General features: G+C 44.0%; 1 protein-coding gene across 1 annotated transcript; it reads right to left on the bottom strand.

The window, feature by feature from the left end:
* Positions 1 to 7,282: 7,282 nt before the first annotated feature.
* On the bottom strand, positions 7,283 to 15,736 carry LOC118364078 (G-protein coupled receptor family C group 6 member A-like). The gene is made up of 8 exons (XM_052489822.1): positions 15,219 to 15,736; positions 14,290 to 14,455; positions 14,016 to 14,150; positions 13,056 to 13,838; positions 12,051 to 12,263; positions 11,327 to 11,450; positions 10,805 to 11,109; positions 7,283 to 10,568 (listed from the first exon to the last, which is right to left on the bottom strand). Exons 1-8 carry the CDS (start codon positions 15,413 to 15,415, stop codon positions 9,702 to 9,704), a joined length of 2,790 nt encoding a protein of 929 aa, XP_052345782.1. The 5' UTR covers positions 15,416 to 15,736; the 3' UTR covers positions 7,283 to 9,701.

The raw sequence follows: 15,736 nt of genomic DNA, 5'->3' as shown, positions 1-15,736 counted from the left end.
GGCCTCTTGTCGACTGGAATATTGGGGGTTTTGTCTTAAAGAAAAATTCATAGGAACTTGTCTGTTCAATTCTTATGAATGAAACACACGTGATCTTACAATAGACTTTGTCTAGCCTGTTACAGTTCTTAAGGGGGAATAGTAGGGAGTCTGACTGCAGCTGATTTTAGAAGTCTGGTCCTGGCCCTGTTATCAGAGCATCTTTGTCTGCGGTAACAGTGCATACACTACATGGAGGCATTAGTCCTATGTGTGACTGCTGGAAGTATCAATACACCCAGTCACCACAAAGATACAGGCATCTTTCCTAACTCATTTGCCAAAGATTAAGGAACCGCTCAGGACAATGGTGACTTTAAAATAGTTACAAAGTTTAATGGCTGTTATAGGAGAAAACTGAGGATGGATCAACAACATTGTAGCTACTCAATAATACTAACCTAAATGACAGAGTGAAAAAAAAGGAAGCGTGTACAGGATACAATTATTCCAAAACATGCATTCTGTTTGCGATAACGCACTAAAGTAAAACTACAAAATGTTTGCAAAGAAATTAACTTTGTCCTCCATACAAAGCGTTATGTTTGGGGCAAATCCAACACAACACCACTAAGTACCACTCTTCATATTTTCACGGTGGTTGTGGTTGCATCATGTTATGGGTATGCTTGTCATTGGCAATGACTAGGGAGTTATTTGTTGGTAAAAATAAACAGAATAGAGCTAAGCACAGGCAAATTACTAGATTAAAAAACTGGTTCAGTCTGCTTTCCAACAGACATTGGGAGACAAATTCACCTTTCAGCAGGACAATAACCTAAAACACAAGGCCAAATATACACTGGAGTTGCTTACTAAGATGACATTGTTCCGGAGTGACCCAGTTACAGTTTTGACTTAAATCTTGGGAATCTATGGTAACACTTGATAATGGCTGACTAGCAATGATCGACAACCAACTTGACAGAGCTTGAATAAAAATAAAAAAAAGTAATGTGCAAATATTGTACAATCCAGGTGTTTAAAGCTGTCAGAGACTTGCCCCAAAACACCCACACAGCTATAATTGCTGCCAAAGGTGATTCTAACATGTATTGACTCAGGGGTGTGAATACTTATGTAAATTAGATACTTTTATCCATTTTTAATTCAGGCTGTAACACAACAAAATGTGGAATAAGTCAAGGGGTATGAATACTTTCTGAAGGCACGTATAACTCCAGACACTTTCTGTATGTGGGCACTGTATATGCAGCTGATCCAGTTCCACCCCCAGCTGATTCAAATAATCAACTAATAATCAAGCCTTGATCATTTGAATTAGCTGTTTAGTGTTACAGCAACAAAACAAAATTAGCACCCCTTGGGGTCCTGAGGACCGAGTTTGGGAAATGCTGACCTAACCCAACCTCAGTGTGATTACAAGAAGAAACTAGTAGGAATCCACCTGAGTGCGTCATACAGTACGTCACAGGATTGGAGTCATCTACTGCAAAACAACAACAACTTCACATCACACCACTGTTTACCACAGCTAGACAGACTGCGTTTCAAAATGACTCCCATCAAAGGAAACGGTTGTTTATTGTATATTTTTCACATCATGATAGCAGGTCTACAGAGCTTGCATATGTTGCTCTGTAGTTCTAACTGTTGTGTTGCACACAAAAACACCTAAACTCTCCCTATTTATGACTGTAAACAGTTTAATGCTAAATTTTGTCATGGACATCAAAAATTGTGTATAGTTTTCTAATATTTCTCATGTTGGTACGATTGGATGATATATCATTTTTATGTTTTAGGTTGATTTATTTCTCCCCCATTTGGGAATTGTTTTGTGTTTTCATTTTGGCCTTGATACAGAGGCTATAAGGACTTCTGCGGCATTCTGTCCAGAATCCCGTAGTTTAGGTGATTACCGTATCATGCCACCATTGTGGTTCTGTTTCCTTTATACCATTGGACCACAAAGGTCTGTGTGTGAAGCTGGACTAAACAACTCCTCTCTGTGTTACTCATGGAACTGTTGTCTGGCTCTTCTATGAGGGGTTAATGTTGACTTGACTGTAAAATAATGACAAATAAATAGATAAATTATCTGTTACACATAAGGCCTCTTGTCAGATGGAATTTAGTGGATTTTGCCTTCAGGACATCTGTCTATTCTTCCGCACAAAAACAATGATGGTTTCGACAGAACTTGCTCAGTTCCTATGAAACACACACATATACCTAACAACACTTTCTGTATGTGGCTGCTGTCTATACATCTGATCCGTTTCTACCCCCCAGCCCTTTCACCTAACCCAACCACGAGAAGAAACCGGTAGAAGTCTACCTGAGAGCGTCATACATCACAGGATTGGAGACAACCACTGTAAAACAACAACGACAACTTCACTTCACACCACTGTTTACCATGGCTAGACAAGCACAGACTGTGTCTCAAAATTGGTCCCATCAAATGAAATGGTGTTGTTTATTGTATTTTTATGTTTGACAGTGGAAGCATATTCTTTGTTCACATCATGATAGCAGGTCTACAGAGCTTGCATATTTTGCCTTGTTGTTCTAATTGTTGTGATCCACATAAAAAACACCCAAACTATCCCTATGTATAACACATTATCACTTTTTCTCACTAACAAGTTGATTAGCCAGAATCCAGAATCAGGATTGCTGTCATAGAATAGCAAAGTATAAACACTTTCAGTTAAAGCTGTCTCTTCCTGCTCAAGGATGATTATTTCCTTGAGTGTTAGTGACTAGAACTATTCCATCCACATCCTATTTCAGTGTAGTATTTGTCCAATGTCAGTTAACTGGAATTGAGTTTATGGTCTGTTGAGATGGGTTCAAAGTGTGAGAATGGTGTAAGCTGAGTTGCCGTGGAACTCTTTCTGACTAATATTTAGCTGTTATATACTTAGTGAGGGTATCATCTGAATGAATTAGGGCACCCATTCTTGATAAAGATATTCTTGACAGAGATCATGGTTTCATTTTGATGCTGCCTGTAACCTCAAAGCTTCTACAAGACACTATCCCCAGGGACACCTGTTACCCTCTCTGTACTCTACCAACTCTCTTCCTCTCTTGCTCTCTTTCTCCACCCCTTCTCTCACTCCCTCTCACTGTCTCTCTCCTCATGGTGTTATCGTGTCATAACCAGACAGGCAGGTCCAGAATGGGGAATTCTCAGAGTAGAAGAAACTACATGACAGTAGATTTTCCAGAAGCTATCATCTTACGCTAGCAGACAGACGACAATGAGCTGCTATTATCCATGCTAAACCAACCCTCTCCTCCCATATTAGACAATGAGTATATTGTTTTTACCTTGTACCTCTGAATGTACATACATATGGAACATACATATGGTTACTATTTCTTATTCAAATACATTGGCTTGTGATGTATTTCTGTATCTGTGTGAATCTTTGAATGTCTGTCGTTTTGCATGCAGGTTTGCATCAACACACAGAGATGTGTACAAAGCTCTCCCTCACCCTCCATTTGTCAAGAATCAAAGTAAGACCCAAGTGCAGACTTTGTGAAGTAACAATATTTTGTAACCACAGGGGCAGACAAACAACAGGTCAAGACAGACAGGGGTTGATAATCCAGAGCAGAGGCCAAGGTACAGGACGGCAGGCAGACTCAAGGTCAGGTCAGGCAGAGGTCGGTAATCCAGAGGTGGAGCAAAGGTACAGGACGGCAGGCAAGCTCAGGGTCAGAGACAGGCAGTGGTCAGTTGGGCTGGTACAGGGTCAGGACAGGCAAAGGTCAAAAAATCAGGAGGACGAGAAAAAGAGAGACTAAGGAAAAACAGGAGCTGAGACAAACCGCTGGTAGGCGTGAACAAACAAGACAAACTGGCAACAGGCAGACAGAAAACACAGGTCTAAAGACACAGGTCTAATGGGGAAGATGGGTGATACCTGGAGGGGGGAGACAAGCACAAGGACAGGTGAAACAGATCAGGGCGTGACACCATTTGGAAAGTCTGACCATAACTCCATCCTCCTGATTCCTGCTTACAAGCAAATACTAAAGCAGGAAGTTCCAGTGACTTCCTCATTACAGAAGTGGTCAGATGACGCAGATGCTAAGCTACAGTACTGTTTTGCTAGCACAGACTGGAATATGTTCTGGGATTCTTCCGATGGCATTGAGAAGAACACCACATCAGTCACTGGCTTCATCAATAAGTGCATCGATGACGTCGTACCCACAGTGACCGTATGTACATACCCCAACCAAAAGCCGTGGATTACAGGCCACATCCGCACTGAGGGTAGAGCTGCCACTTTCAAGGAGCGGGACTCTAATCCGGACACTTATAAGAAATCCCGCTATGTCCTCCGACAAACCATCAAACAGGTAAGGCCTCAATACAGGACTAAGATTGAATCATACTACACCGGCTCCGACGCTCGTCAGAAGTGGCAGGGCTTGCAAACTATTACAGACTACAAAGGGAAGCACAACCACAAGCTTCCCAGTGATACAAGCCTACCAGACGAGCTAAATGACTTCTATGCTCGCGTCGAGGCAAGTAACACTAAAGCATGTATTAGAGCATCAGCTGTTCTGGAGGACTGTGTGATCACGCCCTCCGTAGCCGATTTGAGTAAGACCTTTAAACAGGTCAACATTCACATGGCCACAGGGCCAGACGGATTACCAGGATGTGTATTTCCGAGCATGCGTTGACCAACTTCACTGACATTTTCAACCTGTCCCTGACCGAGTCTGTAATATCAATATGTTTCAAGCAGACCATTATTGTCCCTGTGCCCAAGACCACCAAGGTAACCTGCCTAAATGACTACCAACCCGTAGCACTCACGTCTGTAGCCATGAAGTTCTTTGAAAGGCTGGTCATGGCTCACATCAACACCATTATCCCAGAAACCCTAGAACCACTCCAATTTGCATACCGCCTCAACAAATCCACAGATGATGCAATCTCTATTGCACTCAACACTGCCCTTTCCACCTGGACAAAAGGAACACCTATGTGAGAATGCTATTCATTGACTACAGCTCAGCGTTCAACACCATAGTGCCGTCTAAGCTCATCACTAAGCTAAGGACCCTGGGACTAAACACCTCCCTCTGCAACTGGATCCTGGACTTCCTGAAGGGCCGACCCCAGGTGGTAAGAGTAGGAAACAACACAACTGCCATGCTGATCCTCAACACGGGGGCCCCTCAGGGGTGTGTGCTCAGTCTCCTCCTGTACTCCCTGTTCACCCACGACTGCATGGCCAAGCACGACTCCAACACCATCATTAAGTTTGCCGACGACACAACAATGGTACGCCTGATCACCAACAACGATGAGACAGCCTATAGGGAGGAGGTCAGAGACCTGGCAGTGTGGTGCCAGGATAACAATCACTCCCTCAACGTGAACAAGACAAAGGAGATGATTGTGGACTACAGGAAAAGGAGGACCGAGCACGCCCCCATTCTCATCGACAGGGCTGAAGTGGAGCAGGTTGAGAGCTTCAAATTCCTTGGTGTTCACACACCAAGAAAGTCATGAAGAGGGCACTCAACGCCTATTCCTCCTCAGGAGACTGAAAATATTTGGCATGGGTACTCAGATCCTCAAAAAGTTATGCAGCTGCACCATCAAGAGCATCCTGACTGTTTGCATCACCACCTGGTATGGCAGCTGCTCAGCCACCGACCACAAGGCACGACAGAGTGTAGTGCGTATGGCCCAGTACATCACTGGGGCCAAGCTTCCTGACATATATACTAGGCGGTGTCAAACATGGTCAAAGACTCCAGTCACCCAAGTCATTGACTGTTCTCTCTGCTACCGCATGGCAAGTGGTACTGGAGCGCCAAGTCTAGGACCAAAAGTATCCTTAACAGCTTCTTCCCCCAAGCCATAAGACCGCTGAAAAATTAATCAAATGGCCACTGGACTATTTACATTGACACCCCCTTTGTTTTTACACTACTGCTACTCACTGTTTATTGTCTGTGCATAGGCACTTTACAAATTACCTCAACCAACCTGTACCCCCACACATTGACTTGGTACCAGTACCCCCTGTATATTTTATTTTATCTTTATTTAACTAGCCAAGTCAGTTAAGAACTAATTCTTATTAACAATGACAGTTTAGGAACAGTGGGTTAACTGCCTTGTTCAGGGGCAGAACGACAGATTTTTACCTTGTCAGCTCGGGGATTCAATCTTGCAACCTTTCGGTTACTAGTCCAACACTCTAACTACTAGGCTACCTGCCACGTTATTGTTATGTAACTATCTTGAGTTACTTTTTTTTCATTAGTTTATTTAGTAAATATTTGCTTAACTCTATTTCTTGAGCTGCATTGTTGGTTAAGGGCTTGTAAGTAAGGGCTTGTAAGTAAGCATTTCACAGTAAGGTTGTATTCGGCGCATGTGACAAATACATTTTGATTTGATTTGATTTGGGCCTATCCGTTTGCACAGAAATGTGCTCTCCTGTCTGCAAACGGCTCCTTTACCACAAAAACATAGTGACGTAGACTAGAGATGGTGTTCAGCTAGTCTCAAATAGCAGTGACTAGGGTCTGGTTTCAATAACAGACTCTTTTGGCATAGGGGAACTTTGTCACTACCTAATTCACTACCCTATTCACTTGAATAAAATAGTAGCTAGCAAAATAGAGATCACAGAGTCATTTTAATAAGTGCATTTTGCAAGGAGCTAGTTTGGATCAACTACTTTCACTAAAACCACTGTAAATGTTTTGCCTGAAAACTTTGGTTCCCAATAACGCCGTTCTGGCATGTCTGCCTTGCGATTTGTTAGGAGAGCTGTCTGTCTGAAGACAACCCACACCAGATTTTCTTTTCCCTCATCAAAGTTACATTTAATTGATTGGGCATGATTTGGAAAGGCACACACCTGTCTATATAAGGTCCCACAGTTGACAGTGCATGTCAGAGCAAAAACCAAGAAATGAGGTTGAAGGAATTGTCTGTAGAGCTCCGAGACAGGATTTTGTCAAGGCACAGATCTGGGGAAGGGTAACAAAAAAATGTCTGCAGCATTGAAGGCGCCACAAGCACAATGGCCTCCATCATTTTTAAATGGAAGAAGTTTGGAACCACCAAGACCCTTCCTAAAGTTGGCCGCCCGGCCAAACAACATTCTTATCCATTGCTTGCTAGCCAACTACAAATAACTTACAGTCACGTCAAAAGGTGCACCAAGAATATCAGCAAAGTAGCTGCATTTGCATTTGAAAGGCTGTTTTATCGTGACATTTATTTGGATACATCCATAACAATGGACTAATGAGGTGCGATTTTGCTTTGCAAAGCAAATGTGCTCACTCGTCAGGACACTGTGGTTCCACACCTCGTTTCGTTTGACTTTTTATCCGCAAGGTTAACAAATCTCCGCTGTTGAAAACTAAATGTTAGTCTAAAATAAATGTGAGATAATGTCTAGATGCTTTTTATAGTGGATATCAAGTTTATAAATTGTTTGGCTGGGCTGATGAGATAGTGGATTGCACAGTCAGATGGAACAGACTAAATAGGCATTTTAATGTAATAGATTTAGTCGGTGGTAACTTGTGGTTTAGACACCAGCTGGAATGCAGTTTTAATCAACCAACGTTCAGGATTAGACCCACCTGTTGTTTAATATCTCATATGTATCCTGCTGGATCAGCTCCTAGAAAAATGCTGTTTACTGTACACATCGCGTACAGAAACTGCCTATTCAGGGATCCAACACACGACATGACAGTATGCCCATAGCAAATTCCAGCATCCCCCATGATTTTTACAGTTAAAACATTTCACATTAACATGGGTTTGGACACCATATGCAGTTCACAAATAAATCAGCCCTGTATACCATAGAAAATGAACCAATATAAATATTGATAGATAAACACATGGGCTTTTAACTGGGGACGGGGGACGGGGACATGTCCCCTTCACATTCAGAAATTGCATTTCCCCCCCAGTTTTATCATTGGAATGTAATACAAAGCCAAACAACAGTGTGCTTTCGGACCATGAGAGTGCCTCCGAGCGGTCGGGTAGGCTGTTTGGAGTGTTTATCTGACTGGATAAAAAAAAATACACAACCGGTCAAAGGTTTTCGAATACCTACTCATTCAAGGGTTTTTCTTTATTTGTACTATTTTCTACATTTTAGCTATGAAATAACACATATGGAATTATGTAGTAACCAAAAAAGTATCAAACAAATCAAAATATATTTTATATTTGAGATTATTCAAAGTAGCCACCCTTTGCCTTGATCACAGCTTTGCACACTCTTGGCATTCTCTCAACCAGGTTAACCTGGAATGCTTTTCCATAATTCTTGAAGGAGTTCTCACATATGTCATCTGATGCAGCACACCATCACTCTCCTTCTTGGTAAAATGGCCCTTACACAGCCTGGAGGTGTGTTGGGTCATTGTGCTGTTGAAAAACAAATGATAGTCCCACTAATCCCAAACCAGGTGGGATGGGGTATCGCTGCAGAATGCTGTGGTAGCCATGCAGGTTAAGTGTGCCTTCAATTCTAAATTAATCACTGACAGTGTCATCAGCATAGCACCCCCAGACCATAATACCTCCTCCCCCATGCTTTACATTAGGAAATAAATATGTGGAGATCATCCGTTCACCCACACTATGTCTCACAAAGACATGGCGGTTGGAACCAAATATCTCCAATTTGGACTCCAGACCAAATGACAAATTTCCACCGGTCTAATGTCCATTGCTCATGTTTCTTGGCTCAAGCAAGTCTCTTCTTATTACTGGTGTCCTGTAGTAGTGGTTTCTTTGCAGCAATTCGATCAAGAAGGCATGATTCATACAGTCTCATTTGAACAGTTGATGTTGAAATGTGTCTGTTACTTGAACTGTGTGAAACATTTATTTGGGATGCAATTTCTGAGGCTGGTAACTCTAATGAACTTATCCTCTGCAGCAGAGGTAACTCTGGGTCTTCCATTCCTGTGGTGGTCCTCACCAGTTTCACCATAGCGCTTGATGGTTTTTGCGACTGCACTTGAAGAAACGTTCAAAGTTCTTGAAATGTTCCATGTTGACTGACCTTTGTGTCTTAAAGTAATGATGGACTGTCATTTCTCTTTGCTTATTTGAGCTGTTCTTTTACCAAATAGGGCTATCTTCTGTATACCCCTCCTACCTTGTCACAACACAATTAATTGGCTCAGACGCATTGAGAAGGAAACAAATTCCACAAATGAACTTTTAACAAGGCACACCTGTTCATTGAAATGCAATTATTAAATGTGTTATTTCATAATTTTGATGTTTTCACTGTTAGTCTACAATGTAGAAAACAGTACAAATAAAGAAAAATCCTTGAATGATTAGTTGTTTGAAAACTTTTGACCGGGAGTGCATATATATTATGTCCCCCCCATTTATAAAACCAAAGTTGCGCCCCTGGATTAACATGACACTGTATGACAGAATTTATGCCTGTTTATCATGTCCATATCAGTGTCAAATAAAGTGTTACCTAAATTGCCTTGAATGTAAAATCCACAACCCCACTTGGGAAAAAAACATGCCAGTAGACTAAGCAAAATGGGAACAGTCAAACCAAAGATAGGATCACAGAGACACACTGTGTGATGTACCGTAAGACGTAAAAATTCCAGACAGTGGTCCACTCCACTCATAGGCTCATGCTTCTCCTCAGATGGTGTGGTCGAGTCAGCTGACCTGTGAAAAACACTCCATGGTCTACTACGGTGCAATGGGTTGCAGGGTCAATGCTCTGAATGTCCTGGCCAACGGACCAACAGTTCGGAGGTGCTGTGGGTTCTATTGGTGTAGTAGACATGAAGAAGGAAGGTGAACTGATGGAATAAGAGTTACTGATGCACTTCCCTTCTGTCTGAGAGACTGAAGTCTCAGAGACAGAGCTAGAGTCAGTAATGCCCTTTCTGGAATACTCAAACACGTTCTTCATGAAGGCACTCTTGGTGTTGTGCTCCTTCTTGAAGAGGATGACGTAGCACTTGGGGAAGAAATGACAGCTGAGGACGCCATAGTTGGAGATGAGGATGACCACCATCTCCACTGCTGGCAGGTACTTCCCCGAGGTGGTCACATAGATGGGCACAAACATTACCCAGGACATGAGGTAGAGGAGCATGCTGAAGGTGATGAACCTGGCCTCGTTGTACTTCTGTGGCAGCTTGCGGCCTTTAAACGCACAGGCGAAACAGACAAGCGCCAGTACAGCGATGTAGCCCAGCATCACGCCAAACGCCACGTGGGAGCCCTCGTCACACTCGGCCAGCACAGTGGTGGCGAAGACGGTGGCCTTCTCCCGGGGGCTCTGCAGGACCAGCCACAGGGTGCAGGTGAGGACCTGTAGGGCCACGCAGAGACAGATGATGGCATAGGGTTGGTAGAGGCGGCGGAGAACGTCCTTCAGGTCAGGGTTGAGCTGGAAGGCCAGCAGGATCTTCAGGGACTTGACCAGGATGCAGGAAACACACAGGGTGAAGCTGAGTCCAAACAGCACCTGACGCACCTTGACAATGAGATGAGATGAGAAGAGATGAGACAATGAGACAGCCGTATTCTCTCTTTGTATTTAAATTTGCTTTCCGTTTACAAACTGAATTCCTTACCACAAAGGTACAAAAGGTTCAGAACAATACACACACAATAAACCCTGAATTTACAAAAAAACACTGGTACATTCAGACAACGTCACAGAACACTGCATTACATCAGTGTTTCCCAAAGTGTGTGTACTGTACATACCTTACATTGTAGGCTGCTGGGATGTCCTACAAAGAACACAGCACTAACAAAACTTCCCACTAGGGAGAGCAGGATGATCTGGGAGAGAGGCCCCCCGGCAGCCTTCACAACGGGGGTCCGGTGGTGGTGTAGGAAGAGTGCCCCCACCAGGAGAACCAGGACGATGCCCAGGGCCGACAGCGCCAGCAGCACCACCGCGAAACCATCCTGCCAGGAGAAGAACTCCAGGGTCTTATGGGTACACCCAGAGCTCCCTTCCAGGGACCACTCTCTCTTTGTATCACAAGAGAGACACTGGTCCATGTCTGGAGAGGAAAGGAGGATAGTGCTTGAACACCTGTTTAGCATTTAGAAATATGTCTGTTGTTGCCTAGTACTAACTGTTTTGGATAAGGACAGTGTTGGGAAATCTTAGGAAACATATTGAAGAAATGGAGGAAGATTGTGTGAACAACAGGGCAACTCTAGTTTACTGAGGAGAGATAGAGTGTGTGTATAGACAGACAGTACAAGATAACTAACCAGTGTTGTTGGAGTAGTGGTTCTCAGTGCAGTTGATGCATTCATAGCAGCAGGTGTGCCGACCCTCTGCAGTCTTCTTGAACTTCCCAGGTTCACAGCTAGCTGAGCACACAGACACCACATCCTGCATTGGGATACAATGCACTAATTTAAATGGCTGACCCAAGAAAACTGTGACTGAAATCTATTAATAGTAGCATTCAAACACAGCTTTATATGTACGGACAGTTTACTGGACACAGTTTAACCTAGCTCTCGATTTAAAACCATGTTCAATAGACCAGCTGTATTCAAAGTATTGAACCAATATGCTCTGGTAATTATGGGTTTTGTGTTTTTGTTTTGTTTTTAGATCATCACTGAGATCCAACAAAAATGTGTGGTAACAGACAGCTGCTCCCAGTGTGTGGAAGGTATTTGGTTTTCATATTCAAACAATCCCCATTGTTTCATTGAGTTGAAGTTATTTAATTTCCATCTTTACTTGTTGTACAGTTTGGCTGAGAAGTCTCTCAAACAGGTATGTTTAGTTTTCTTTAGTCACTTTGAGGAAGAAAAAGTAGATTGTTTGTGTTTGTCTCTATGTCAAGTGGGATAGGTTAATATGGATGTGTACTTGAACCTTTGTGTGGCAGCCTATAAAACAGACTAAAAGAGAGTGAGACCTAAACTTATCCCTAACCCTAACCTTGACCCTATCCCTAACCCTCAACCTAACCCTTACCCTCAGGTTAGTGATATTTTTTGTGTTTCCGCTGGTGTAGCTGAAGCTGTTGTTGATTGGATGGTACTCAGCTACAACGTCATGGATGTTGATGACCCCTCTCACAGACCTCCACAGGGTTACATCATAGCCCATGTTGATGTCTCCTTTCTGGTCAAACGTGTAGCTTTTCCCCTCCAGCTCAAACCGACTGCCTCTCAGGGCTTCAAGCACCTGAAATACAAGTTCTCATGCCATAGACCCAAGCCATTTCCAAAATACACTGAGTATACAAAACATTGAGAACACCTGCTCTTTTCATGACATCGATTGACCAGATGGAATCCAGATTAAAGCTGTGATCGCTTATTCATGTCACTTGTTAAATCCACTTCAATCAGTGTAGATGAAGGGGAGTAGACAGGTTAAAGAAGGATTTTTAAGACTTGAGACAATTGAGACATGGATTGTGTATATGTTCTATTAAGTGCCTTTGAATGGGATATGGTAGTATGTGCCAGGTGTCAAGAACTGCAATGTTTCTGGGTATTTCACACTCAACAGTTTCCTGTGTGTATCAAGAGTGGTCCACCACCCAATGGACATCCAACCAACTTGACACAACTGTGGGAAGCATTGGAGTCAACATGGGCCAGTATCACAGTAGACCACTTTCGACACCTTGTAGTGTCCATGCCCTGAGAAATTGAGGCTTTTCTGAGAGCAAAAGTGGGGGTGCGGCTCAAATTTAGGAAGGTGTTCCTCATGTTTGTTATATTCAGATCTAGCTAACAATTCCAAAACTACTACCTTATAGACACAAGTGTAAGGGGATAAAGAATATGTACATAAAGATATATGAATGAGTGATGGTACAGAGCAGCATAGGCAAGATACAGTAGATGGTATTGAGTACAGTATATACATATGAGATGAGTATGTAAACAAAGTGGCATAGTTAGATGAGATACAGTATATAAGTAAAGTTTGATGTGTTGTAGACCTGAGGAGTTGCGCATTAGCTACCTGCCAGGGTTGGACATTGCCTGGTGTCTTGCAGTCCTTTTTGCTGCAGATATCAGCCACTGCATGGGCAATGGCACTGACAGCCATCTCCACATTGAAGACTACGTTCGCATAGCTGTTGTTTAACAGGATTTCTGCTGCGGCTGTGGAGGAGGACACAACCTTGTGGTCTCCCGACCCATTTGGCAGGGAGTAGAACTCCTTTAGGAAGGAGTTGTTTCCTATGACATCATTGCTGTCACTCAGATTCATCAGGTAGTGATGGAAATGAGCCAGGTTCCCTGTTTTGAAGGTGAAGCCTACCACATGACCAATATCTGGGAGGTCCATCTTTCCCAGGACCTCCTTGGACGAGGACCAGCTGTCACTGGCCACCCACACCCTCTCTCCCAGCCCCGACCCCAGACCCCTCAGCTCCTGGTATAGGTACATCATCTGAGTAGGCTTGGCGAATGACACCACCACCTTGACATTGGGGTTCCGGTGGAGGGTGGCGGCGACTTGTCTGACTGCTGATTCACCGTCAGGCCTGGTTAGCGAATTAGGGAGGATCTCCTTGAAGGCCACACAGATGCCTGAGGCGGTTGCCTGGGAGAAGAAGCTGTCCAGGGCAGAACGGCCGTAGTCTCCATCTGTTGTGACCACGCCCACCCAGGTCCATTTGCTGTCGCTAAGCAACTGGACCATGGCCCGTGTCTGGTACAGGTCGCTAGGTACGGTCCTCAGGAAAGTAGGGAAACGTTTCTTGTCACTCAGGATGATGGCGGTGGAGGCGTAACTGATCTGTGATGATTTGAAGAGAGAATTAATTTGTCTACATTCTGTTGGATTGATTTGGCCATTCATCTGTATCATCATTGCTGTCTATTTCATTTATTCAACACAACTCAGTTCTTTATTTTTATTTATTTTGTTACTGTCCATCAACCGTCACTCTGTGGAGGGGGGTTGACTGCTTACTTGAGGGATGAGCTCTAGATTGAGTTGCCGGGCAACGGAGATGGAAATCTCAGAGGAAGAGGCCCCAATGACGGCCATGATCGGCGGGGAAGAGTTAGAGGTGTTGGCCCCTCCCCCACAGTCCGTGGTGGGCTCCTGTGAAGTAAAAAATGTACACCATTTAAATGAGATGCTGGCTAATGGAAGATAAACTATACAAATTAAAACAGGCCACACACTCATCTATACTTGCTGTGGATTGATTTGACAAACGTTTCGGCGAAAGAGCTTTTACCTGTGTGAAGTCAGCTGAGGCTCTCAGAGCGGTGGTGACATCAGAGCAGGAGTCGTGGATACGGTACCCCAGAGAGATCCCTAGTGTAGTCAGGACAGGGGATCTGTTGGCCGACTCTACAGCGTGGATCATAGCCAATGCCTGGGTGAACCCGTCCATGTTGAACCTGTGTGTGTGTGTGTGTGTGTGTGTGTGTGTGTGTGTGTGTGTGTGTGTGTGTGTGTGTGTGTGTGTGTGTGTGTGTGTGTGTGTGTGTGTGTGTGTGTGTGTGTGTGTGTGTGTGTGTGTGTGTGTGTGTGTGTGTGCGTTTGTGTGTGTTTGTGAAAGGTACATAAGGCGTAGTTGGATCATCACACTGTCTGTGGTCAACCTGTCAGAGTAAATCAACTCTCTCTCACGAACACTTAATCATACATGCGGACAGAACCACACACACCCCACAGAGAGAGAGAGAGAGAGAGAATCTTCGGGATTCTCTTTACAACACCAAATCAAATCAAATCAAAATCAAATCAAATGTATTTATATAGCCCTTCGTACATCAGCTGATATCTCAAAGTGCTGTACAGAAACCCAGCCTAAAACCCCAAACAGCAAACAATGCAGGTGTAAAAGCACGGTGGCTAGGAAAAACTCCCTAGAAAGGCCAAAACCTAGGAAGAAACCTAGAGAGGAACCGGGCTATGTGGGGTGGCCAGTCCTCTTCTGGCTGTGCCGGGTAGAGATTATAACAGAACATGACCAAGATGTTCAAATGTTCATAAATGACCAGCATGGTCGAATAATAATAAGGCAGAACAGTTGAAACTGGAGCAGCAGCACAGTCAGGTGGACTGGGGACAGCAAGGAGCCATCATGTCAGGTAGTCCTGGGGCACGGTCCTAGGGCTCAGGTCCAGCATGGTTGAATAATCTTATCTTGGCACTCACCTGGCACACTGTGATGCATGGGGTGCTGAGAGGTTGGCGGTTTCCTCTACTCCCTCATGGATGGCAAACAGCCCTCCAATGATGATATCTCCTGGTGCTGTAGCTCCTGCTGCTTTGAAGTCTCCCACTTTGGCATTGCCTGTCTCCAACAAGGACAGGATGACTAACAGGTGGAGAACATCACCAATGGGTTCCATCACGTCTCTCTGGTGGTACTGTCCAATTCTCAATTTCGGTGTCTCTCCTTTGCAGTTTCTCTCACACACTCCCGGTCTCTCCCCGACTGTGTCTGTCTGTCTCTCTCTCTCTCTCTCTCTCTCTCGCTCTCCCTTCCGCTCACTCTCTCTTTGTCTCTCACTCTGTAAGCTCCTCTAGCAGACTGACACAGTGACCTGTCAGTATCTCCAGTAAAAACACACCTGTTGCTTCCTCCTAATCTCATCTAATGTATGTTTAACCCTGCCCCCTCTGACTGACTCACCTTCTTTCAGCTGAAGATGACAGACAGACAAGTCACA

The sequence above is a fragment of the Oncorhynchus keta genome, chromosome 31 (assembly GCF_023373465.1).
Source record: "Oncorhynchus keta strain PuntledgeMale-10-30-2019 chromosome 31, Oket_V2, whole genome shotgun sequence".
In the NCBI taxonomy this organism is placed as follows: domain Eukaryota; kingdom Metazoa; phylum Chordata; class Actinopteri; order Salmoniformes; family Salmonidae; genus Oncorhynchus; species Oncorhynchus keta.
Note: the sequence above shows the minus strand (reverse complement) of the source record. Positions and strands in the feature narration are given on the sequence as shown.

Coding starts and splice junctions, on each gene's coding strand:
- LOC118364078 (XM_052489822.1), bottom strand. CDS start 15,415: ATGGAACCCATTGGTGATGTTCTCCACCTGTTAGTCATCCTGTCCTTG. Junction 14,151..14,289: donor CCTCAGCTGACTTCACACAG/GTAAAAGCTCTT, acceptor TTTACTTCACAG/GAGCCCACCACGGACTGTGG. Junction 12,264..13,055: donor GCAATGTCCAACCCTGGCAG/GTAGCTAATGCG, acceptor CTTGTATTTCAG/GTGCTTGAAGCCCTGAGAGG.